Here is an 18,777-nt window from a genome sequence, read left to right as displayed (position 1 = left end):
ACCCCTCCCATCTATCTCTGAACACCATCCAGTTTTGATTTCTATTTGCCATATATTTCTTAACTGTTCTTCAACTCATAAAACTGAAAAGACTGAAATGGAATGCTGTTGTAATATGTGTTGGATTGTAGTGTTTGTAAGGTGTTTTAGACATATTTTATAAGTATCTAAGTATATTTTTTAAGTATGTCAGTAGTTAACTGTAAAAACGTTTTTGTTTTTTTTATGCATTAAAGCTGCAATATGTAACTTTTTGTGTGACCTGACCAAATTTGCATAGAAATGTTATGTTAATGTTATGAGCTGTCATGCTCATTAAAGTTGCCTTGGAAAGAACAGGTGCAAATGCTCGGTAAATCTGGCCCTTGTGTAAATACTGTTTATTTCTGATTTTATGTGTGTGTTTATATGTGTATTAAGTCAGGATTATAAAACATGTTCTTATTGGTCTTGAATACATTGTGTCAGTAAAGGATTTCCATCAACAATTGCCTTGTTTTGTTCTCACTATAGTAGCTAGCCATTCTATAGAAAAATCTAGTTTTACGTTAACTATTTACTTTTGAGATGTTTCGTTGGGAAGGATACTGCAACACTCAAAAAGTGCAATGAAAGATACATGAAAAGTGTAATGATGCCTATGTATACACTGAGTGTATACATTGACACTGACCAGGTGAATCCAGGTGAAAGTTATGATCACTTATTGATGACACTTGATAAATCCACTTCAATCAGTGTAGATGAAGGAGAGGCGACAGGTTAAAGAAGGATTTTTAAGCCTTGAGACAATTGAGACATGGATTATGTATGTGTCCCATTCAGAGGGTGAATGGGCAAGACAAAATATTTAAGTGCCATTGAACAGGGTATGGTACTAGGTGCCAGGCGCGCCAGTTTGAGTGTATCAAGAACTGCAACGCTGCTGGGTTTTTCACGCTCAAAAGTTTCCTGTGTTTATCAAGAATGGTCCACCACAAAAAGGACATCCAGCCAACTTGACACAACTGTGGGAAGCATTGGCCTCAGCATGGGCCAGCATCTCTGTGGAAGGCTTTCAACACATTGTAGAGTCCATGCCCCAATGAATTTAAGCTGTTCTGAGGGCAAAAAGGGGTGCAACTCAATATTAGCAAGATGTTCCTAATGGTTTGTACACTCAGTGTATACAGTGCCTTCGGAAAGTATTCAGACGCCTTTACTTTTTCCACATTTTGTTACGTTACAGCCTTATTCCAAAATGGATGAAATAAAAAAAAGTCCTCAGCAATCTACACACAATACCCCATAATGACAAAGCAAAAACAGGTTTAGAATTTTTTACAAATGTATTACAAATAAAAAACAAAAATTCCTTATTTACATAAGTATTCAGACCCTTGGCTATGAGACTCGATATTGAGCTCAGGTGCATCCTGTTTCCATTGATCATCCTTGAGATGTTTCTACAACTTGATTGGAGTCCACCTGTGGTAAATTAAATTGATTGGACATGATTTGGAAAGGCACACACCTGTCGATATAAGGTCCCACAATTAACAGTGCATGTCAGAGCAAAAACATAGCCATGAGGTCGAAGGAATTGTCTGTAGAGCTCCGAGACAGGATTGTGTCGAGGCACAGATCTGGGGAAGGCTACCAAAACATTTCTGCAGCATTGAAGGTCCCCAAGAACACAATGGCCTCCATCATTCTTAAATGGAAGAAGTTTGGAACCACCAAGACTGAGCAATCGGGGGAGAAGGGCCTTGGTCAGGGAGGTGACCAAAAACCCGATGGTCACTCTGACAGAGCTCCAGAGTTCCTCTGTGGAGATGGGAGAACTTTCCAGAGGGACAACCATCTCTGCAGCAGTCCACCAATCAGGCCTTTATGGTAGAGTGGCCAGACAGAAGCCACTGCTCAGTAAAAGGCACATTACAGCCCACTTGGAGTTTGCCAAAAGGCACCTAAAGACTCAAGAAACAAGATTCTCTGGTCTGATGAAACCAAGATTAAACTCTTTGGCCTGAATGCCAAGCGTCACATCTGGAGGAAACCTAGCACCATCCCTACGGTGAAGCATGGTGGTGGCAGCATCATGCTGTGGGGATGTTTTTTAGCGCCAGGGACTGGGAGACAGGATCGAGGCAAAGATGAACGGAGCAAAGTACAGAGAGATCCTTGATGAAAACCTGCTCCAGAGCGCTCAGGACCTCACTGGGGCGAAGGTTCACCTTCAAACAGGACAACGACCCTAAGCACACAGCCAAGACAACACAGGAGTGGCTTCGGGACAAGTCTCTGAATGTCCTTGAGTGGCCCAGCCAGAGCCCGGACTTGAACCCGATCTAACATCACTGGAGAGACCTGAAAATAGCTATGCAGCTCCCCATCCAACCTGACAGAGCTTGAGAGGATCTCCAGAGAAGAATGGGAGAAACTCCCCAAATAGAGGTGTGCCAAGCTTGTAGCGTCATACCCAAGAAGAGTCGAGGCTGTAATCGCTGCCAAAAGCGCTTCAACAAAGTACTGAGTAAAGGGTCTGAATACTTATGTAAATGTAATATTTCAGTTTTTATATTTATATAAATTAGCAAAAATGTCTAAAATCCTGTTTTTTCTTTGTCGTTATGGGGTATTTTGTGTAGATTGATGAGGGAAAAAAACAATTTAATCAATTTTAGAATAAGGTTGTAACCAAACAAAATCTTGAACAAGTCAAGTCTGAATACTTTCCGAAGGCACTGTATACTCTTTTCAAGTGTTACTGATTTTTCAATGCAGATCAACTGTTAAAATTCCTGGTAGCTTCCTAAATAAGCCCTGACAACAATCACAAACAAGAAAGGCTGCCATCTCCAAAAACAGCCTCTCTTCAACAGACATTGTATGTCTGACAAAGTGTATGCCAAATGGCAAAATAAATGCTATACATGAACATGTATTAAAACATTATTTTCTAAATTCAACTGATATTTGCGCCATCAGGTAACTCTTTCCTGCTGATAATTTTGACACAGGCAAGTAAAGTGCAGTGATTGAGGACACAGTCTCTAACCCGTGGTGACACACTTTTTTTGCTGCAACTATATGTTGACACAGTCACATACCGGCAAGGCACAGAAGAGGTGACGCCAAGTGTAACCATTTATTTGTCAAAATATGCCTTGTCCCACACGCCATTTAATGTAATAAATATACTGCTATAATCAAATATTTGGAGGTTTATATGCGCTACCAGTCAAAAGTTTGCACACACCTACTCATTCAAGAGTTTTGCTTTATTTTTTAAAAAATTTTACATTGTAGAATAATAGTGAAGACATCAAAACTATGAAATAATACATATGGAATCATTTAGTAACCAAAAAAGTGTTAAACAAATCAAAATCTATTTTATATTTGAGATTGTTCTATGTTTGAGCTGCTTTTGAAAACAAAAGTCGAATTGAAAACATTATTGGCATTGTTGAATTCGATTTTCATAATAGTAAGCTAGGACTGATGGTTTGGTTAAACTAGCAAGTCTGTTTGTTTGGTTACCAAGGCAACTACTATAGTGTTCTAGTAAACTTGCTAGGTACTTCAGTGGATGTTGAACACATTTGTAGCTAAATGAATACATTTCATGTGTTAAATTATAGCCATGGTATAAAAGGGATAATCAACTCGTGGCTCTATGAGTTCTCTGGAAAATAATGCAACTCAGTGGAAGGTTAGTTCCACTCCGCTAGTGCTTCATAGAACACACCTTCCATGTCGTTCATTATTTCCATAGAATGCATAGCATTTTGTTGATTATTCCTTACTTCGTTCGTAGATTCACTCTGGCTATCTACTCCGATTTCAGAGCACTCTCGTCTGAGTGTGCCAGAGGGCAGAATAACTGAAGAATTCACCCGTTGAATATGGCCGGTGTCAGCAAAAAAGCTTAATTAAATTGTTGCCAGCAGCACAGTTACAGTCACCAACGCTCTGGATAACATGAAAACAGCCTAACCCGTTCTGCTAGGGTGCACTCTGGCACTCCAGATTGAATTTACGAACACACCACAGATTGAATTTACAAACACACCGAGTCAATCAGAAACAAGTATTCAACAATGGCATGGTATAAAGGTGGTTGACTTCAACAACCCTCATCAACTATTCAAAATATTTGTGGACAATGACTCCCTTGTATCTTGTCAGTATATCCATAATCTTTGATAGCATGCGACTTTTCGAAAATCAAGTATGGTTTAAATGCCAGGATATTATACTCATTTCAGCTCTTCATCTAGTAGAATTCAATGCATACTTTTCCACAATGCATTGGAAGAGGTGGTCTGTGAGTGATAGGCCCTAGTTCTCTTCAAGTATCCAACAACAAAACAAGGTTAATTAATTGGGAAGATGCCCAAAGATTCTGCGGTGGTGCTCAAATGTAGGCTAAGTAGTTTTAGTTGTCCTTAAAATGATCACGAGTATTGCATCTTATTTTTACCCGAAAGTGGATTTCTGTTTTCTCACTGAAAAGTGTTTCTTGTTCTCGTCAGAGCTTTTAAACTAAATACTAAACCATCTTTTGATTTCTGAATGTGTCGGCACCGGGGACTCTGGATGTGGCTGCGTAATTGATGTCATGTTAATCAGGCCTTTTGATTTGAACAGATTGTTTTAGCTTTGTAGGCTAGGCTACCTATTTATGCATTTAATTTATGGATCAAGCTTTAGCAGTCATTCTGATCTCGTTCCCAATTATCAGTAATTTAGTTTGTTATGTTTCTGAATTTGTGACTGAATTTGCACCCGACTGTCCACGTTTTTCTGTGCCATAGCCTTTTGATTTGAACATTTGAAAAGTTTTGGTGTGTATCTTAGGCTATTTCATTTAGCCTATATATGTTACAGCACTTTGGTTTCACTGATAAATATGTTGAAATGGAACCAAATGATCTGTTTGAGGATAACTACTGCGGCTACTATGGTATAGGTCGAATGTGATAGTCTGCCTATAACCAGCCTGAGTAGGCCTATAACTCCATTCGTATTCTATTCAGAGTTTAGAGAAATTAATCAAATTGGAAATTAGCTATTATCAGTCTGGTTAATGCGATGCATGTCTGTTGAGTTTGGAAAAATCCACCCGCACTCGGCCCCGACCCACCTACTCAGCCAATCAGGAGCCGCTACTGCTTTGTGGCCATGGCATACTTTTTACTAAACAGTAGGCTACGTGCTTAATAGTATGCGACGATGCATAAATAGTATGCAGTTTAAGTATGTGGCACACTAGTATGGGTATTCGGACAAGGCCGTAGACAATCCCACACCTGACACAGAAAATTATAGTGGTCAAGCCAATACGCTCAAAAAGACTCACCTTGAATTAGGAGACTTACCACCGTCAACAAACAGACCCATTTCTTCACAGACATTTCTCAAGTGTTATGTACAAAATCCATGTTTTCGCTCTTTAAATATCCCTCATGCTATCCTTCTTTTTTTTCTATTCATCACTCAACTTGATTTCCTTGTTGGTTTACATTGGCTATCGTGAGGCCACTCATAAGAGAGGTATGGCCAAACACTGATTAACTGTGATATTTGATTATGCTTAGGTCATTCAGTAAGGCTAGAAAGGCTAAGTTCTTTGAATAACCTTTTGTGTATGGTTCTTCATTACACTGTTAAACATTTCCGGCTAATGTTTGCAGTGAAAAAACTGTAAATATACAAAAAGTTACTGTATTTTTAGAACTGGATTAAAGTATTATTGCTGTAAGGGACAGTATGCTGCTGTATTCTGATTACTTGGGAGTCAACCTCACTTGGGATTTTAACTCACAACCTCTCAGTTGCAAGCAACCAGACTTGCTCCTGCTACGCCACTGGGTCTGTGGTTATGATAGAGATTATTAAAAGATTACAACCAATAGACATTTTGTAATTTGTCCCTATGGGGTAACCCTTTTGGGTGCCACGTAGAACCCTTCAATTTTTTATAAACCTCTCACAAGGAACCCTAGAGTTTTTTTGTGTGTTTTTTTCCTGTAGGGGAACCCAATTGGGCTCTAATAAAATGAATCATTTTATAAATTTTTTATTTTACCATTATTTTACCAGGTTGACTGAGATGAAGGTTGAGCACCTCATTTGTCTACTCCCAGTTCTACAGTCTTTGTAAGCGCTTGTGACAATCAACAGCTGCACTGTTACTGCATTTTCCAGGAACTTAATGGGAGTTGGTCACCAGGAAGTTAATGTTTATTTTTCAGTCATTGTCAGCTTGCTGCAAGTAGTTAATGCAAAAACTTGTTCTGGCTGATCTCTATCACGCTCACTGACCTGATAGTGTGGTTGAGACCAGGTGAGGCTGAGTCCCAAGTTTGGTCCCAATAAAGAATGCTTAGTAGTTGTCAACTAATGTTAAACCATCTTATAATCATTAAAGTTCAGTGAATTTTACAATAACTTACTGACAGCTAGTTGCCAGTTAGGTAATGCAAAATTCACAGCAACTTCCAGGCAACTAACTGCCATTAAGTTACTGTGAAATGCACAGTAACCTCTTAACAGTGCAACTCTTTATTGTCACATGATCTTACGAAGATTCCAGAACTGACAGTGTTAAAGTTGTGCTCAACCTTTGACAACATAACCATCAACTACTTAAACTTGTACAACACATTCTTGTTGTTGTTTTCCTTACTTTCACTACAACCAGCAGCCTTTAGCATACCGTAAAATTACAGGAACTTTAACAATGTAGCATTTCATGGCATAAAGGAAAACATGTTGGAGAGGGAAGGAACAGGATGATTCTTCACAACCATCAGATCAGTAAAGAACCCTTCCTGAGCAGTAAAGAACCTTACCTGAAAATAAGGTTACACATTTCACCCTCACCCCTGACAAAGAACCGCTCAAGATTTGTTTTTGAGAGTGTCATATCAACATTGTCACGGATCCCCCCGGTACTGCTGCTCATTCCGTTCACCTTCTCCGGAGGTCTACGTCACCGGTCTTCTAGGCGTCACTGACCTGGATCATTACCACCAACCCCAGACTGTCTTGTCTCATTCCCACACCTGGTTCCCATTTCCCATGATTAGTATATGTATATACAGTATGTGCCCTCTGTTGCCCATGGTCCTTGTCAAATCAAATCAAACCAAATCAAATTATATTTGTCACATATACGTGATTAGCAGAAGTTATAGCGTGTGTAATGAAATGCTTGTGCTTCTAGCTCTGACAGTGCAGTAATATCTAACAAGTAATATCTAACAATTTCACAACATATACCCAATACACACAAAACTAGTAAGGAATGGAATTTAAGAATATATACATATATGGACAAGCAATGACAGAGCGGCATGGACTAAGATACAGTAGGATATTATAGAATAGAATGCAGTATATACATATGAGATGAGTAGTGCAAGATATGTAAAGTGACTAGTGTTCCATTTCTTAAAGTGGCCAATGATTTCAATAGGCAGCAGCAGCCTATAATGTGCTAGTGATGGCTATTTAACAGTCTGATGGCCTTGAGATAGAAGCAGTTTTTCATTCTCTCAGTCCCAGCTTTGATGCACCTGTACTGACCTCACCTTCTGGATGATAGCGGGGTGAACAGGCAGTGGCATGGATGGTTGATCTCCTTGATGATCTTTTTGGCCTTCCTGTGACATTGGGTGCTGTATGTGTCTTGGAGGGTGGGTAGTTTGCCCCCAGTAATGCGTTCAGCAGACCACACCACCCCCTGGAGAGCCCTGCGGTTGCGGGCGGTGCAGTTGCCGTACCAGGCAGTGATACAGCCCGACAGGATGCTCTCAATTGTGCATCTGTAACAGTTTGTGAGAGTTTTAGGTGCCAAGCCAAATTTCTTCAGCCTCCTGAGGTTGAAGAGGCTCTGTTGTGCCTTCTTCACCACACTGTCTGCGTGGGTGGACCATTTCAGTTTGTCGGTGATGTGTACGCCAAGGAACTTGAAGCTTTCCACCTTCTCCACTGCGGTCACGTCGACGTGGATAGGGGGGTGCACCCTCTGCTGTTTCCTGAAGTCCACGATCATCTCCTTTGTTTTGTTGACATTGAGTGAGAGGTTATTTTCCTGGCACCACACTCCCAGAGCCCTCACCTCCTCCCTGTAGGCGGTCTCGTCATTGTTGGTAATCAAGCCTACTACTGTTGTGTCGTCTGCAAACTTGATGATTGAGTTGGAGGCGTGCTTGGCCACGCAGTCATGGGTGAACAGGGAGTACAGGAGGGGGCTGAGCACCCACCCTTGTGAATCAGCGAAGTGGAGATGTTGTTTCCTACCTTCACCACCTGGGGGCGGCCCTTCAGGAAGTCCAGGACCTAGCTGCACAGGGCGGGGTTCAGACCCAGGGCCTCGAGCTTAATGATGAGCTTGGAGGGTACGATGGTGTTGAATGCTGAGCTATAGTCAATGAACAGCATTCTTACATAGGTATTCCTCTTGTCCAGATGGGATAGGGCAGTGTGCAGTATGATGGTGATTGCATCGTCTGTGGATCTATTGGGGCGGTAAGCAAATTGAAGTGGGTCTAGGGTGACAGGTAAGGTAGAGGTGATATGATCCTTGACTAGTCTCTCAAAGCACTTCCCAATGACAGAGGTGAGTGCTACAGGGCGATAGTTATTTAGTTCAGTTACCTTTGCTTTCTTGGGTACAGGAACAATGGTGGCCATCTTGAAGCATGTGGGAACAGCAGACTGGGAATGGGAGAGATTGAATATGTCCATAAACACACCAGCCAGCTGGTCTGCGCATGCTCTGAGGACGCGGCTAGGGATGCCGTCTGGGATAATAAATACAGTTATCTTGGGAGATAGTACGGTCGGCATTTGATTGTGAGATATTCTAGGTCGGGTGAACAAAAGGACTCGAGTTCCTGTATGTTACTACAATTACGTTAATCATGAAACACACACATCTGCCCTTCTGCTTCCCGGAGAGATATTTATTCCTGTCTGCGCGATGAAATGAGAACCCATCTGGCTGGACGGATTTCGACAGAATATCCAAAGAGAGCAATATTTCTGTGAAACAAAGTATGTTACAGGCCTTGATGTCTCTCTGTCGATTATTGTCCCATGTCCGTTGGTCTCGTGAGTAGTGTGTATTGTGCTCTTGTTATTACGGGTCTCGTCCAGTGTATTGTTTAGAGGTTTATACCTCGCTCTTTTATTTGGGTCAGATCCCTGTGTTATATACAGTGGGGGAAAAAAGTATTTAGTCAGCCACCAATTGTGCAAGTTCTCCCACTTAAAAAGATGAGAGAGGCCTGTAATTTTCATCATAGGTACACGTCAACTATGACAGACAAAATGAGAAATAAAATTCCAGAAAATCACATTGTAGGATTTTTTATGAATTTATTTGCAAATTATGGTGGAAAATAAGTATTTGGTCAATAACAAAAGTTTCTCAATACTTTGTTATATACCCTTTGTTGGCAATGACACAGGTCAAACGTTTTCTGTAAGTCTTCACAAGGTTTTCACACACTGTTGCTGGTATTTTGGCCCATTCCTCCATGCAGATCTCCTCTAGAGCAGTGATGTTTTGGGGCTGTCGCTGGGCAACACAGACTTTCAACTCCCTCCAAAGATTTTCTATGGGGTTGAGATCTGGAGACTGGCTAGGCCACTCCAGGACCTTGAAATGCTTCTTACTTCATTGCCCTGGCGGTGTGTTTGGGATCATTGTCATGCTGAAAGACCCAGCCACGTTTCATCTTCAATGCCCTTGCTGATGGAAGGAGGTTTTCACTCAAAATCTCACGATACATGGCCCAATTCATTCTTTCCTTTACACGGATCAGTCGTCCTGGTCCCTTTGCAGAAAAACAGCCACAAAGCATGATGTTTCCACCCCCATGCTTCACAGTAGGTATGGTGTTCTTTGGATGCAACTCAGCATTCTTTGTCTTCCAAACACGACGAGTTTAGTTTTTACCAAAAAAGTTATATTTTGGTTTCATCTGACCATATGACATTCTGCCAATCCTCTTCTGGATCATCCAAATGCACTCTAGCAAACTTCAGACGGGCCTGGACATGTACTGGCTTAAGCAGGGGACAAGTCTGGCACTGCAGGATTTGAGTCCCTGGCGGCGTAGTGTGTTACTGATGGTAAGCTTTGTTACTTTGGTCCCAGCTCTCTGCAGGTCATTCACTAGGTCCCCCCGTGTGGTTCTGGGATTTTTGCTCACCGTTCTTGTGATCATTTTGACCCCACGGGGTGAGATCTTGCGTGGAGCCCCAGATCGAGGGAGATTATCAGTGGTCTTGTATGTCTTCCATTTCCTAATAATTGCTCCCACAGTTGATTTCTTCAAACCAAGCTGCTTACCTATTGCAGATTCAGTCTTCCCAGCCTGGTGCAGGTCTACAATTTTGTTTCTGGTGTCCTTTGACAGCTCTTTGGTCTTGGCCATAGTGGAGTTTGGAGTGTGACTGTTTGAGGTTGTGGACAGGTGTCTTTTATACTGATAACAAGTTCAAACAGGTGCCATTAATACAGGTAACGAGTGGAGGACAGAGGAGTCTCTTAAAGAAGAAGTTACAGGTCTGTGAGAGCCAGAAATCTTGCTTGTTTCTAGGTGACCAAATACTTATTTTCCACCATAATTTGCAAATAAATTCATTAAAAATCCTACAATGTGATTTTCTGGATTTTTTTCCTCAATTTGTCTGTCATGGTTGACGTGTACCTATGATGAAAATTACAGGCCTCTCTCAAAATTCCCTGTTTTAGGTCAGTTAGGATCACCACTTTTTTTTAAGAATGTGAAATGTCAGAATAATAGTAGAGAGAATTATTTATTTCAGCTTTTATTTCTTTCATCACATTCCCAGTGGGTCAGAAGTTTACATGCACTCAATTTTACATTACCACAAATTTTCTATAGGATTGGGTTCAGGGCTTTGTGATGGCCACTCCAATACCTTGACTTTGTTGTCCTTAAGCCATTTTGCCACAACTTTGGAAGTATGCTTGGGGTCATTATCCATTTGGAAGACCCATTTAAGACCAAGCTTTAACTTCCTGACTGATGTCTTGAGATGTTGCTTCAATATATCCACATAATTTTCCTTCCTCATGATGTCATCTATTTTGTGAAGTCCCTCCTGCAGCAAAGCACCCCCACAGCATGCTGCTGCCACCCCTGTGCTTCACGGTTGGGATGGTGTTCTTCTGCTTGCAAGCCACCTTCTTCCTCCAAACATAACAAGGGGCATTATGGCCAAACAGTTATATTTCTGTTTCATCAGACCAGAGGACATTTCTCCAAAAAGTACGATCTTTGTCCCCATGTGCAGTTGCAAACTGTAATCTGGCTTTTTTTATGGCGGTTTTGGAGCAGTGGCTTCTTCCTTGCTGAGCGGCCTTTCAGGTTATGTCGATATAGGACTCGTTTTACTGTGGATATAGATACTTTTGTACCTGTTTCCCCCAGCATCTTCACAAGGTCCTTTGCTGTTGTTCTGGGATTGATTTGCACTTTTCGCACCAAAGTACGCTCATCTCTAGGAGACAGAACGCGTCTCCTTCCTAAGCGGTATGACGGCTGCGTGGTCCCATGGTGTTTCTACTTGCGTACTATTGTTTGTACAGATGAACGTGGTACCTTCAGGTGTTTGGAAATTGCTCCCAATGATGAACCAGACTTGTGGAGGTCTACAATTATTTACCTGAGGTCTTGGCTGATTTCTTTAAATTTTCCCATGATGTCAAGCAAAGCAAAGTATGTTTATTGTCCATTTGCACAGAAATGTTGCTGTCACAGTACTCAATCCAACAGTACGCACGCATGAATGCACACACACACACACACACTTCCTAACCTAGACCCCAATACAATTGCCACCACCAGACCAGGTGGGAATGTACAGTATATTACAAGTAAGACAAAGTATGCCCCTAATAACATATTGTACACATCACTCACAAAAGGTTTCACATGGTAAATATTTCGGTTAGAACTGGGAAGATCCATGTTGCCTTGTGGATTCTCTTGTGAAGAAACACACTCCCGCTGATGGCAAACCTGTTGGATGCACATACATGTATGGGTTGCAAACATCTCCCCATTTTCATTCATCTGGCTGAGTTTATGTTTTTCCATGATTTCTTCAAAGCCACTATTGTCTGCTTCAATTTTAGCATTGAAATCTCCCAAGCATGTTTGTAGTCTGTGGTAGAAGACGACTTTCAATTCTTCCTCTTTGTTGTTGGTCTGGGTGTGTAGCGCTGTATGATGTTCAGCCGTTTTTTATTGGTGTTGGTTCTGAACAGGAGCAGGAATCCTTCATAGAGCATAATATTTGCATGGAATTAGAAATCAACGTTATAATTTTTTTGTGTACATGCTCCTCATCATGCATTTGACAACAACTCAAATGTTTAACTGTTTGATAGTGCCTTTAGAAAATATAAACACCTTTTGACTTTTTCCACATGGGCCGCCATGGGTTATCATGTATTACAAGACGAGGGCACTAAACCTCTGAGCCATGCTTGGCAAAACTGAGGGTTGAAAACTATGGAAGAGCATGCATATACATACAGGGAATCAAACCCACTATCCTGGCGTTGCAACTGCTGTGCTCTACTAACTGCGCTACAGAGAACCACCAAGTGGGTAGTGGACAAGTGCACACTTCTGGAAAAAGTGGAGAGTATGAGAGGCATAGCCAGAAGGGGGCTCCCACTCCAAGAGCGTATGCACAGAGCTTTGGTGATGCACTCCTGGCATACTTTTGATCTGATGAATGGTGTTTTGTGAACATGATCTCAACCAATTTGTATTTGAAAGACTTCAAGTGTCAGGCCACGCCCTCACTCAACTTCAGTAGCTCACAGCGTCCATGACGTTTAAGATATCAACTTCATAAGTAACATACAGTATAAAGATCTTGGTCTATAGATGCTGTACACCAATTTGTTCCTTGGGTAGAGAGGAACCTCTGCACCAAATTCTGAGACTCTAGGTCAAACGAGGAGGCAGGCCTGAGTTTTTGAAGTCACATTTTGTGTATAGCACCACCATTTGGTTCAACCAGATATATTCGACCACCAATTTACACCATCCCACCAAGATTGGTCTCTTATCTGTAGGTCTTACAATTTAAGAGCTATAGCTCTCCAAAAAAAGTTGAATAATAATAACGTTAGAATATTAAGAATCCTAAAAAACAATATGGTCCAATCCCAGAACCATAATTTTTGTAGTTCTGTCCTTGAGCTGTTCTTGTCTATTAATGTTCTGTAGTATGTAATGTTTCATGTGGTGTGTGGACCCCAGGAAGAGTAGCTTCTGCTTTCGCAACAACTAATGGGGATCCTAATAAAATACCAATACCATCATCCCTTTATACTTTTTCAATTGAACCATAGGAGGATTTGTCTCATTTCAAAGATAATTGACAATTCATTAACAAAAATGAATACATCAAAATCTTAAATTGGATCACATTAAATAAAATAAAAAATTGTGTGACTTAGTTATGCACATATGTTCTGTTTGGCTGCATTATATAAAGTAAGATAGATGTGCTATACACAGTAGTACCAAGACACCAACATTTGCGTTAAGGTAGGCTATTATGAAACCTCTGGTTGAATTAGTGTATTAATGTTATGGCCTTTCAGAACGTGCTATTTGGCATTAATTGAAGATTGTTGTTTTCAATTTTATATTTGCTCACACTCTAATATTACATTTTTAAAAAGATGGCTGCAAACCACATGGAAGCAATATAAAGCTAATCTTTTCATGTATTCTGCAGCGATACGCCTTCCCATCTGGTTTGCGCTTAGTGGAACTATCATTTGTTTTTCAACAGGACAATGACCCAACACACCTCCAGGCTGTGTAAGGGCTATTTGACCAAGGAGAGTGATGGAGTGCTGCATCAGATGACCTGGCTTCCACAATCACCCGACCTCAACCCAATTGAGATGTTTGGGATGAGTTGGACCGCAGAGTGAATGAAAAGCGGCCAACAAGTGCTAAGCATATGTGGAAACTCCTTCAAGACTGTTGGAAAAGCATTCCAGGTGAAGCTGGTTGAGAGAATGCCAAGAGTGTACAAAGCTGTCATCAAGGCAAAGGGTGGCTACTTTGAAGAATCTAAAATATTAAATATATTTTGATTTGTTTAACACTTTTTTGGTTATTACATAATTCCATATATGTTATTTCATAGTTTTTATGTCTTCACTATTATTCTACAATGTGGAAAATAGTAAAAAATAAAGAAAAACCCTTGAATGAGTAGGTGTGTCCAAACTTTTGACTGGTACTGTATATTAAAAAAAAGTATAATAATTGTGTGTGTCAATTTCGACCAGCCCACCCAGCTAAAAAAACGGTGCAGCCCATCTGGCATTTGTCAGAATTGCCAGATTGTCAATCCGCCCCTGAAGACTTGGCTAAAGATAAAAGCATTAGAGGTATGCACTCAGTGGCCAGTTTATTAGGTACACCCATCTAGTACTGGGTCGGATCCCCCTTTACCTCCAGAACAGCCTGAATTCTTTGGGGAATGGAAACGTTGCTCATTGGTATCAAGGGACCTAACGTGTGCCAGGAAAACATTCCTCACACCATTACACCACCGCCACCAGCCTGTACCGTTGACACCAGGCAGGATGGGGTCATGGACTCATGCTGCTTACGCCAAATCCTGACTCTGCCGTCAACATGACGCAACAGGAACAGGGATGCATCGCACCTTAGCACTGTCATACGTGAAAAGCCTGGCACCAACGATCATACCACGCTCAAAGTCACTTAGGTCACTTATTTTGTCCATTTTAACGTTTCATCGAACAGCAACTGAATACCTCAATGCCTGTCTGCCTGCTTTATATAGCAAGCCAAGGTCCACGTGACTCACTGTCTGTAGGAGCAATCCATTTTCGTGAACGGGGTGGTATACCTAATAAACTGGACAAGAGACAGAGGGGAGGTAAAGAGGTGAACAGGCCGTTGGGGCCGGGATTCGATCCCACGCAGGCAAGGGGATCATACAGTGGGATCATACATACAGACTGCTTTTAATGTCTTTTTTTATTTTATTTTTGGGGGGTAGATCAGCTTTAATATTGCAGATAGATTGTAACTTCCAACAATGTAATTGTCTGCATCACTTCCAATCCCCCATATGTTTTTTTTCCCTCGCAAATATATATATGCATATATATATATATATATATATATACATATATACATTTATATACATATATACATATATACACATATACACACATACATATACACACATACATACACATCCTTTAAAAATATATATTTCCCTTTATTACCTTCAAACCCCACCACCCCTTCCCTAATTGGAGTAAACTAGTGAACAACTACGCTTAGGCCTCTACTTCCAGCTTATACATACTATATACATTTTATGGACACAGTCAATTTTACAATAATTCTATTTTGTTTGTTTTTACTCCTGAACTTACTCTACCCTCAACCTCTCCGATCATTTTCATGATGTCCATCCGGTTTGCTTCTATATGCCATACCATATCTTTCTAACTGTCCTCTTTCACCAAAGCTCTCAACCTATAACCTATATACTTATTATGCTTATTATGGACACAGTATGCTTACATTATTATTATTATTATTTTTTCTTTTCTTTTTTTCGGGGGGATGGATCAGCTTAATATTGCAGATAGTGTCACGGTTTACTATGCCAGAACCCAGAAGGGTGAAAACCAGATGTGAGACTGACTGTAGCTCCAATGGCCAAACAGAAGGACTTCCAGACAGCAGAGGTAAACTGAGGGCCACGGTCGGAAACGATATCACTGGGCAAACCGTGGACCCTGAAAACCTCCCTAACCAGGATCTCGGACGTCTCCGAGGCAGAGGGAAGCTTGGCAATTGGCACAAAGTGGGCGAACTTGCTGAATCTGTCCACGATAGTCAGAACGACCGTGTTCCCCTCAGAAGCGGGCAACCCAGTGACGAAGTCCAGGGGCCAGATGCGACCATGGTCGCCGGGGAATAGGAAGGGGGTGAAGTAGTCCAGAGCTGGGCCGATTGGTACTCTTATTCTGCGCACACACTGGACAGGCAGCAACAAAACCCCGAGTATCCTCGGCCATGGCAGGCCACCAAAAAGCGTCTGCGAAGAAACGCCCATTGTCCGAGCCACGCCTGGGTGACAAGCCATCTTGCTGACGTGGGACCATTTGAGGACAGCAGGACGAACCGACTCAGGCACAAACAACCGACCGGGTGGACCGTTACCGGGACCGGGCTGAGTCCGAAGGGCCGCCAGCACCTCCTCCTCAATCTTCCACATAACTGCTCCCACGACGCAGTTCCGGGGGAGGATTGTCTCGGTCTTGGACCCACTCTCCTCCGTCTTGGAGAACATCCGGGACAAGGCGTCTGCCTTGCCGTTCTTAGATCCAGGTCGGAACGTCAGGGCAAACTTGAATCGTCCGAAAAACAACGCCCACCTGGCCTGACGGGGAGTTGAGGACGTTTAGCCGATTGCACGTAAGCAAGATTCTTGTGGTCAGTCCAGACAATAAACGGTTGCTCCGCCCCCCTCCAACCAGTGGCGCCACTCCTCCAAGGCAAGTTTCACCGCGAGAAGCTCCCGGTTACCCACATCGTAATTCCTCTCCGCAGGCGAAAGGCGAGAGAGTAGTAGGCGCAGGGATGGAGTTTACTGTCCGTGGAGCATCGCTGCGACAGGATGGCGCCAACTCCCACATCAGACGCGTCCCACTTCAACGCAGCGAACTGACGGGCCGTGTCCGGTTGAGAGAGAATCGGTGCGTTGGTGAATCGCCTCTTCAAATCCAGAAACGCTCGATCCGCCTCCGGATTCCACTTGAAGGTCCTGATACTGGAAGTCAAGGCAGTTAACGGAGCGGCCACACGGCTGTAATCCCGGATGAATCTGCGGTAGAAATTCGCAAACCCCAAAAATCTCTGGAGTTGCAATCTCGTGCCGGGCTGGGCCCATTCCAGAACCGCTCTAACCTTCTCCTGGTCCATCCTAATCTCTCCCCTGGAGATGATGTACCCGAGAAAGGATGTCGTGTGGGCGTGAAACTCGCACCTCTCGGCCTTCACGAACAGGCGATTCTCCAACAATCGCTGCAGAACCTGCCGGACATGCTGGACGTGGTCGGAAGGTTCCTTCGAGAAGATCAGAATGTCATCCAGGTAAACAAACACAAAGAGACCGATCATATCTCTCAGGACGTCGTTCACCATACTCTGGAATACCGCTGGAGCATTGGTCAGTCCAAACGGCATCACCTGATACTCGAAGTGACCCATCGGTGTATTGAAACCCGTCAACCACTCGTCCCCCTCTCTGATCCGGACCAGGTGATACGCATTGCGTAGGTCTAGCTTGGTGAACACCGTAGCACCCTGTAAGGAGTCGAAGGCAGAACTCATCAAGGGCAGGGGATACTTGTTCTTGACCGTGATGTCATTCAACCCCCCGATAATCAATACACGGTCGAAGAGAGCCATCCTTCTTACCCACAAAGAAGAATCCTGCCCCCAGGGGGTGATGACGAGGGACTGAACGAGACCAGCAGCTAGGGACTCCTTGATGTAGGTCTCCAACGCCTCACGTTCAGGTCGGGAGATACTGTATAACCTTCCCTTGGGGTAGACAGCTCCAGGGACCAGGTTGATGGCACAATCATATGGTCGGGTGGGGAGGGAGTGACAGAGCCTTCTGCTTACTGAAAACTTCCCCCAAATCGTGATATATCTCGGGAACCAGGGACAAATCTGGGGGTTTAGCCTCAATCACCTGACTGGGAACCGAATGGGGGCAGGCAGTCTTGAGACAGTTAGCATGACAATCAAGGCTCCAACTCGTTACCTTGCCCGTCACCCAATCGAACGTGGGATTGTGTTCCTTCAGCCAGGGGTATCCAAGGACCAGAGGAACATGGGAAGACGGCAGAATGAAGAATGAAATCATCTCAGAATGATTCCCCGACAACCGCATCTTAACCGGTTCAGTCCTCATCGTGATACGTGCCAGACTACTGCCGTTCAGAGTGGTCGCTTCAATGGCTTCCGCAATTGCTCCTTGGAAAGCCCCAGCTGTTCCACCAACTCGGCATCAAGAAAGCTTCCATCGGCACCTGAATCGATAAAAGCGTTAAGCGCTAAGCTCTGATTCCTGTTCACAAGGGTAGCCGGGAAACGGGGTCTGACAGAGGTACTGAGAGGTTGAAACTGGCTCGCTAAAAGTCCTCCCAACTTTAGCGAGCCGGGCAGTTTGACGACCGCCGGGAACAAGTGGAGATGTAATGTCCCGAGCTACCACAGTAGAGGCAGCAGTTGGTCTTACGTCTATGTTGACGCTCCTCCTTGGTTAACCCGTGCCGCCCCACTTGCATGGGTTCAGAATCGGGAGAGAGAACCTCTCCACTAATCCATTGTGGTGGAGAATGATCGACGTGTTCTGGTCCACCACCCGACCCGACTGGGAACTGAGAAGCTGATCGATTGGACGGACCCCATTGCTTCTCCCTCCTTCGCTCTCGAACTCGATTATCCACCCGAATAGACAAGGCTACCAAGCTGTCCAGGTCACTAGGCTCCGGATAGGAGATCAACTCATCTGCTCCGACAGACCCTGGTAAAAGGCCGCTTGCAGAGACTCCTCGTTCCACCCACTCTCCACAGCCAACGTCTTGAACTCGATCACGAAGTCGGCCACGCTGCGAGTTCCTTGGCGAAGCGAAAACAGGCG

General features: G+C 43.1%; 1 protein-coding gene across 1 annotated transcript in view; it reads right to left on the bottom strand.

The window, feature by feature from the left end:
* LOC121553530 (transmembrane protease serine 9-like) overlaps window positions 1-5,444 on the bottom strand; it is a 29,301-nt gene extending 23,857 nt beyond the window's left edge. The window contains exon 1 of the mRNA XM_041866709.1: window positions 5,348-5,444. Coding sequence (XP_041722643.1) covers window positions 5,348-5,402 — 55 coding nt within the window. The 5' untranslated portion in view covers window positions 5,403-5,444. The remainder of the gene's footprint in view (window positions 1-5,347) is intronic.
* Window positions 5,445-18,777: the final 13,333 nt, after the last annotated feature.

The sequence above is a fragment of the Coregonus clupeaformis genome, chromosome 37 (assembly GCF_020615455.1).
Source record: "Coregonus clupeaformis isolate EN_2021a chromosome 37, ASM2061545v1, whole genome shotgun sequence".
NCBI classification, from domain to species: domain Eukaryota; kingdom Metazoa; phylum Chordata; class Actinopteri; order Salmoniformes; family Salmonidae; genus Coregonus; species Coregonus clupeaformis.
The sequence above is the reverse complement of the archived record's forward strand: the minus strand, read 5'-3'. Positions and strand labels throughout refer to the sequence as shown.